The 8,469-nt window shown below is 43.4% G+C and overlaps 1 protein-coding gene across 1 annotated transcript; it reads right to left on the bottom strand.

The window, feature by feature from the left end:
• Positions 1 to 888: 888 nt before the first annotated feature.
• Positions 889 to 7,215, bottom strand: actr5 (actin related protein 5). The gene is made up of 9 exons (XM_068598045.1): positions 6,828 to 7,215; positions 6,137 to 6,375; positions 5,780 to 5,949; positions 5,416 to 5,633; positions 4,984 to 5,148; positions 3,810 to 3,914; positions 3,436 to 3,575; positions 3,181 to 3,313; positions 889 to 1,558 (listed from the first exon to the last, which is right to left on the bottom strand). The coding sequence occupies exons 1-9, from the start codon at positions 7,209 to 7,211 to the stop codon at positions 1,226 to 1,228; spliced, it is 1,887 nt and encodes a 628-aa protein (XP_068454146.1). The 5' UTR covers positions 7,212 to 7,215; the 3' UTR covers positions 889 to 1,225.
• Positions 7,216 to 8,469: the final 1,254 nt, after the last annotated feature.

Raw genomic sequence — 8,469 nt, 5'->3', positions numbered from 1 at the left:
GCTGCTTGAGGAGAAACAGAACAAGCTGGCGGATGGTTTGAACCCGGAGCTGTGGCACGGTTTATAGTACCACATAATAATAATAATATTGGACCGCAGATGTCTGCTGGGTTAATGATGTGGGCCGACGAGGATCAAACCATCCAAACAGTGCAGCAAGCACACCTGCAAGTCACCTGACAATTCTTCAGTGGGAGTCAAATGTTTCAATCAGATAAGAGAAAGAGAAATGGACGTATTTAGTATAATAAATAAGCAATATGAGAAACTGGGGTTTTGTCTATGAGTATGCCGGATATGAAGCACATTTCTTTCAATTGGCATTCCCACATCAGTTTGAAACTCTTGGATTGAAGCAAATCTAATTATGTTGTGAAATAAATAGATCTGCAAATGTGTCATAGAGGCTGAAAATATGCTGACTAGATTTTGTGGTTATCAGCACACTCTAGTGATGAAAAACTATATCGCAACACCATATCATACAGTATATGCTGCATTGAAAGGGTCCGTTCACCCAAACAAAACAAAAAACTATATTTTTTCACCAACCTCTCGTCGGATTATTCCTGCAAATATTTTTTTATTTATTGTTTAAGGTTCGGGTATATTTGTCTGAACTGAAAATAAACAACTTTAATAATGGACCTTTAGTTATTTATCAAACAAAAAAAAGCAAACATTCTCTCGTAACAGCATGTGAAATGTGAGGATATGTTTTTTTATTGGTTTTAAATCACTGTAAAGGGATTTTTTTTAACTTGCATTTTCCATACTAAATCATGTTGACCAAAAAACTAATCCATTAATTAGAATCAAACAGCTGTTTCCATTGGAGAAAATACATATTTTATTAAAAACATACAAACAAAATCTATTTACACGGTTTACAAAACCTTCCCACGAGACCTTTTAAGATAATCTGTTTGATAACCATTCAATATGAATGGTCTCTTGTGATTTTGCTAAGCATCGTGGGAATAAAACAAAGTTAAGTTAGAAGTCAGAAGTAACAAAAGTCACAGGAGACCAAAAACAAAAAAAAAGATCGAACAGGAAGTCTCTTTCCATTATCGAACAGAGACCCGGATGGTACAAAAAAAAAAAAGAGCAAAAGTTTGTCTTAAAATTGTAAAAACAGATACAACTACGGCACCTTCTATATCTCAGCTGATTGTTTGGCGGTGCGTTTCTTATAATGATCACGATAACAGATAATCCCCGTTTAGGCGGAAACCAAAGTGACATTAGCGGCAACAGTGGAACAGGGGGAAGTCAGGGCAGGCGTAACCATGGTGACAGCAGCAGACGCTCCGGTGGATGTCAGGGAGGTGACCGAGGGCTCGGTGGGGCGAGCAGGAGCTGGTTTGGTGATTTTCATAGGAACAAAGACATTAGAGGCGCGGTGCTCGCTGAGGTACTCGCCCCCTTTCTCCTCGTACTCCTGTCTGCTGATCCATCCCTCTGCCGCTCCTCCCTCTCCGCCAGGTGGATGCTGCAAGGCCCAGTCTCTCGCCCCGTACCAGGCGTCCAGCGCTGGGCGCGATGCCATTGTCACCTGGGACGGAGTGAGTCAGAGTTCAAACGTATTGACAAGATTTTGTCTCGAGTATTTGGGCCGCAAAGTTTGATGAACTAGTTTCCCCGAGATTGTTTTTGTAAGCTGTGTCAGCATATGCGTTTGTCACATCAAAGGATGAAGTGATTAAGTAAATGATAAAGGCAATGGCCGCGTTTCCCAGATTCGTTAAGATGCTCTTAAGCGCTAAGAGCGTCTTAGGAGCGCTCTAAGAGCGCTGTGAAAGAACAACGTGTTTCCCAGAGTTGTTCTTAGCTTAAGACGCTCTTTCACTAAGAACGAAACGTAAGATCAGTCTGACCCACGTTTAGTCGCTAAGAACAGCCTTCTTAGCGACTAAACGCTCACTGCAGCCGCGTTAGGGAAAGTTATATCTGACATTTAAAGGAATACAAAAAACATGCGTAATGATGAATGTGCGCCCACAGCTGCAAAACACTGACGCAAAAAAAATAACGTTATAAAAATAAAGAATGTGTTCCTGTAGCTCCATAAATAAAAGGAATCGGCATTACTATCACTCATTACGTTTTCACACACATTCGGCAGCTAAATATGAGTTTACGTTAGCTATAAAAACATCAACAACCCTGTGGTATTTCACAGATATCAGGGAAACTGACAGGTGTAACCGAACTCGGCTGGAACCTCATCAAGAGAGGCTCCACGTCTAAAGGCGTTGCTGAAGTCCACGCACGCACCGCGGCTGCAGTACAGCATATTCTTGCTGCTAACCAACAGCGTCGCCGTGCGTGAAGCCAGATAGTTTACATAAATGCATATGAGCGTCAGCACTTCTCCCCACTTAATGTGCTGTCGGTCCTGGCTGTCCAGTCCAAGTACCGGCTTCCCCGTGTGGAGATCCAACGCCTCGTGACGCTAGTGTCACCACACATCCAGGGGCCAACCCACTGCAATGTTGCCCTCAGCCTGCTTTTTTACGCAGTGGGGAGCTTCCTGGAGGTGGTGGGGGACGGCACCGGCCTCAGCAAGGCTTTGGTTTCACGGAGTGTGGCAGCGTGACACCGATCCTCCTGCGCCATGCCCGCACACACATCAGAATGCCCACCGCACGGGACAAGGTCCACCAGGTCCACTGTGGATTTCATGCCATGGCTGGAATCCCCGGGTGGTTGGTGTCGTGGATGTCACACACACACGTGCGCGTAGCGTAATTGCACCTGTGTGTGGGGACCACAGCGTGTTGTGTGTGATTTATGCGCTGATAAAGTCGTGGGTGATTGATTTGCAACACGGCGGTGGACAGCTCCCACTAAGAGCGTCTTAGGAAGCTTCTTTGGCGAGATCTTAAGAAGGCAGTGAAGAACGCATCTGGGAAACACTCGTATCTTAGCGCTCCTTCTTAGCGAACCTTCTTTCGAGCCTTCTTAAGTCCTTAAGAACGATCGAATCTGGGAAACGCAGCCAATATCTATTGTGATTGGTCAACATCTGAAATAGGTTAACTGTTTAGTTTTATTTTTAATATGTAATATATATTATGCTTGCTAGGTTTTTTATACAAGATATTGTTTGCTTCAAAGATTTATACATTTGTTTGGTTAATGTAGTCTTAATAAGTAGAAAAAATGACCTCGTACCTTGAAGTGTGACTGGAAGGGCCTCATAGCCAGCAGTTCTCTCTCCACCCTCTGCTTCATACCGGGGTACTGCATGTTCCCTCCTGTCAAAAACACATTGCTCACCAGCGCCTCCTGCTGCTGCGGTGTATACCTGTATGTGGTACAGAGGTAAAAGGTAATGTAAATAGTAAATATATAAACTATTAGTTGTAAACAACAATGTTTTCGACGGACATAGTGGTCCATGAGCATGTCCACATGGTTTGTCATTACCTTGCAAGGACGTACTGCAACGTCTCCATTAATCCCATCTGGTCCTCTCCGGTTGGCGAGGGCTGGAACATGATCTCAGGACACCGGAGACGCTCCGTACCTACAAACAGCTGGTGGTACTCCGCCATGTTGAACACGGGCTAGACAAGAGACAAAATATCTCTTTCTCAACAATGCTCTAGTGCGGTACCCAATGCGATGTTTAATTAGCAAAGTTTGGTAGCTTCCATACGGTTCTGGCACATGAACATAACACAGCCCAAAAAGTTTTTCTAACACATTCTGCTACCCAGTAAACTAGCGGGTATTTGCCTGCACAGCATTAATGAGGATCTAAATATCGGTCTGGGAACCTCCAGTGTCTGTGCCACTACCTGAACCACATTAGCAGGTTTCTCTGGCAGCGTGTCCTCAGGGAAGTCAGGATCAATCAACGCCACTCCATCTCCCTCGTCCATCGGCGGCTCCAGCTCAGACACCTGGCAGAGAGCAACAGAACAGCCTCAGGCTCCATGTCAGCTGCAGCACATCGACTGCAGCAAACAAGGACGGATCCAGTCAAGCCCCGCAAGCACATTCACGCCGATGTGTGCAGACCTAATTAATAATTGGTACATTTGAATGTGACCTCAGCTTAGTGGTTTTCTAAGTAGATCAGCTATTACTTTTGTGGAGAATACTGTGTCCACTTTGCTTCCTTATGGGGGTCTTTCACAGCAGCCATTTTGACGAGTCATTGCATGGTAAACACGGGTGTCATTAATAACACTAATCAAGGTTATATTCTATTTAGTGTGTCACGGCCGTTCCAGTGAGCCTGCGTGCACATTAACGGGGCTTTGGCAAAAATGGAACAAGGCCATAAGCAATGTTATTAATTACGCCAATAACCAGATGGTAACCACAATAAGTAGAAGAAAAAAAACACTTCAATCACTCTATTACTTCAACTGGTAAAATATAAATACTTTTTAAAATATTTTTTTTTATAGTGCTAATGTGGATTATTTGACTGTTTTATTAGTTTTTCTATATATATATATTTTTTTAACTATGTGTCTCACGTGCATTTTACCGGTCTGCTGCTGTAGTCCTGAAATTTCCCCACTGTGGGACTAATAAAAGATTTTCTTATGTTTATCTCTTAACCCTGAAATGACTTGTCAAAAAGGCTCCTGTGAAAAAGGCATGTTACTGTTTGCTGTGAGTTAGTAAATGCAAATGCTTCAGTTGCCAAGAACATATATAGAAAACACTGTTTATATAACAATGCTATGCACTCCAGTTATTCTCCAAAATGTTAGAGTTTTATGTTATACTTTAACCATTACAGGTCTTCTTTTTCTATGGCTAACCTAATATAAAATACTTAAAAAACAGTCTTGATCTCTTTTTTAACATTCATTAAGTTGCCAACCATACAATATGTTTTTATCAAATGTTTTGTCAGCTACAAAGCCTCAAAATGCAGAGACAGTACTTGCAAGTGAACAACAAATCAAAACTTCCTGATTCTGTTTCTCAATGATTTAGTGGCGTAACACCTACCTCAGTCTTTCCCTCTGCACCGTCGCTATGCAGTAGTCTCTGTCTGCCCTGCTCCACAGCCAGCTGCAGTTTGTTGATGTATGACTGCAACTCCTCGGCCGAGTCCATGTTGAGCTCCACCAGCTTCTTATGGAACTGATCCAACAGGCCGTCCTCCAGCAGTTCCTGCACACAAACTATTTTGTTTTAGAATCAAACCCGTCTTTAGTTAGAGCAACTTTTTATTTCAGATGTTTATAAATTGTTGTCGTGAACAAAATCATTCCTTTATGGAACAATTAGCCTTTCTGTGGTTTGTCTATTTGTAATCATCAAATGTAAAGGGGTCAAAAAGTCTTCCCTAATGCATGTTAAGCCCTATAAATATCGATGGCATCTGAAAAAACTAAAAGGCTTTCAAATAAACAGCAAATGATGTAATCGGCCCCTTGCCTGCACTCCCAGAAGTCTGTCCAGCCTTTCTTGGTCCTGCAGCAGCTTCTCCTCCCGGCGCCGAGCGTTTATCTCTTGAAGCCGTCGAAGCTGCTGAGCTCGTCTCTCCTGCCTCTCCTCCACACTCACGCAGCCGCCCGGCACCTTACCGGAGAAGGGAAGCTGCATGCGGTGAACCTCCCGCTCATAAAACTCTGGGCTGCGCCACTTTTCCAGCTCTGTGGAGAACACAAGAAAGATCAAAAGTAAGTCCAAAAAAAAGCAAAGAACAAGAGGTTGTAGAGAAATTTAATGTCAGTTTGGAGTTTATTAACGTTCCTTAAGATACATCAGTATACTCTATGTTCACATAGACACAATGTACCTTCATGGTAATCCACAGCAGTGTAACTGTGTTCATGCAGCAGTTCCTCCACGCGGCTGAGTGTGATGGCGGCGAGGTGACCTGGGTATTTCAGCTGGAGGAGTCGCTGCAGGTAGGACGCTGACTGGCTCCCGGCCACGTTCACTCGCTTACAGTTCACCGCATCAAACCTTGAATCAAAACCGGACAAAAGTTAGACTACAGAACACTACAAAATAATGTGTGTGGGGAGGAGGGGCGGGGGGGGGGGGTTCACTGAAGAGTCTAAAACAGTGGAACAAAGCTTAGTAAGAGGCTATAAATTTGAACTTTGAAACACTGAATGCAACAAAGAGGCAGTTCCCTGTGAATCCTCACCTGCCGTTGATAACTGGCAGGATGTGAGAGCAGTGGTACCCTGAGGACAGAACAATGCCAGTGTGTGGTGGCTGGAGGCTCCTTTGACTGCTGTTGTTAAAGAAACTGTACAAACTGTCCACGCCATAGGAGACATACGGGACGCGGTAGCACTCAAACAGCAGCTCTGACATCATCTGCCTACAGTGCAGCGGGTTGCAGGGCGCCTCTGTCAGCACAATGGGGTGTGCCACACTGTCCTAGACAAAAACATGGAGAGAGTAATGCTGGTTGATATACTTGATGTCATGGTGAGTTAGTTTTGATGGTGCATATAAAACAGAAATGGTTCAATAGTACCAGTCTGCATTACTGTACATGAGGTGTAACTTCCTTTATTCATTAGGAAGATGTTTCTCTTGGTGATTGGTTCTTTCCTCCTTTAATCTGTATTCCTGTCAATGTTTTTGTACGTTAAATGTATACAACAATAAACCAATAGTATGTTAACTGTTAGGTAATGCTAAGCCAAAATTATGCTAAGCCGAAAATAAACACTGGGAGAAAGAGTAGAAACGAAGTAAACTGTAACTCCTGTTTTTGAAAAGGCATTGCAATGCAAATAACTGACATAATAAAAAATAGCTGGTGTCCCGTCTATAGAGTGAATAATGCACGTGGATGGTGTAATCGTCCCCAGTCCGCCACTAACCTCTGAGCCGATGCCCAAGTGAGTGAACACATAGTCGAACATGAGCTCCTGGATCTCGAAGTTGACCACCACGTTTCGGTCAAACTGGCTCTTCAGGAGCCACCGCAGCGGCTCCAGGTTTGGGATGTCGTTTCCGATCTGGGTCTCGCTGCGGGCGGCCCCTCTGCAGCGCGCCGTCACCGACTTGAAGAGCAGCCGCGGGGAGTCAAACTCCGCCGCTGGAGCCGCCCAGCCGGCCCGGGTCTGGAAGGAGCCGTTATCTATCACTATAGGGGCCGGCGTAGGGGTCAGGCACTGGGCGGGGATTTCAAAAATCGGGTCGGGAGATGTTTTACAGTCCTGAAATGAGAAGACTTGGTAGACCGGTTCCTGTTTGGAGGCCATTTTGGAAGAGTGTCACTGAAAAATACAGCCGGGTGAACTCTAGGTGTCGCCGATTTATGGGTCCCCTTGTTTTTCAAATCAACTGTTCCTACTTATATGCATTAAACAACAATACCAGACTGAATATATATTATGTATAAACGAATTATTAAAATACACGCCTTTGCTTTGCTGTTTAAAAAAATATCCAAATGTGGTAAACGAAACATTCCCTGTTTATCTCTTTAACTAAGGTTTGTAACATCAACGCATTTCACGTACGTATCCGCAATTCGGTGCGTGATGGCGTCATCAGGCGCTCTTTATGGCGCTCTGCCTGACAGAAGTGATAGGTGGTCTTCCAAAGTACGTTTGAATGGAGGGCAGCCGAAATACAGTAGAAATTGTTCAAATGGAAACCATTTGTATGGCCTTTTACTCTAGATAGTTTCAATAATTGCATAACTGTAATTCTCAAACGCATTTTAGCCGCTTGAAAGGTCTTCGTTCAGATCGAATATCAAATAGTTTTAAACTTGAAATCCACGGTTAAATCACAGTTGGTGCTCTGTGGTTGCCACATTGACACAAATCAATCTTCCTAATGTATGATCCCGCGCCAAAGAGCCCTCCTACACGTGCAGACAATATTTTACTGCACATGTGTGGTTGTGACGCATGACGGCTCCTCTTTTAACTCCGCTTATATTTTAATAAATGTGAATTTTGAATATGTCTACCTTTTGCCACCAGAGGTCGCGCAAAACGAACTCTCTTTGAAATGAGAGACACTGATTTATACAGGTGGATTATTGGATATAGGGAAAGGGCCTGTTTATTATGATAGTCCGACTGGATATATCAAAGATACAAACACATATTGTTTAAATTTAAAACCGCTTTGTAGAAAATTGAAAATAGCAATTACACATTTGAATTGACCATATCTCACTAAATAGTTGTTTGACCAGTCGTGACAACTCGTGCTGTGCAGCACATTTAACATTTTAGTCGAGACCCCAATGTGTCCGTATTATGAAGAAATTAAGAAAATGCCATAAATAATAAATAGCATATAAAACGTGTATTTACAGAGCGATTTCCAATATGTATGCCTGCAACTAAAAGAGATGTTTCAAGTCTTACTGCCATGTTCTTCTAATCACTCGTCACCTCAAATCAGGGGTCAACTGAAGCTATGGGAGAGTCCATTTTGAATATCTAGACCATGTGAACAGACATTGTCCCTCAGGCCCTGCAGATCCCTGATTTATTTCTG

The sequence above is a fragment of the Clinocottus analis genome, unplaced genomic scaffold (assembly GCF_023055335.1).
Source record: "Clinocottus analis isolate CAN_PGR_092001 unplaced genomic scaffold, fCliAna1.0.p SCAF_4, whole genome shotgun sequence".
In the NCBI taxonomy this organism is placed as follows: domain Eukaryota; kingdom Metazoa; phylum Chordata; class Actinopteri; order Perciformes; family Cottidae; genus Clinocottus; species Clinocottus analis.
This window is presented reverse-complemented; position numbering and strand designations above follow the sequence as displayed.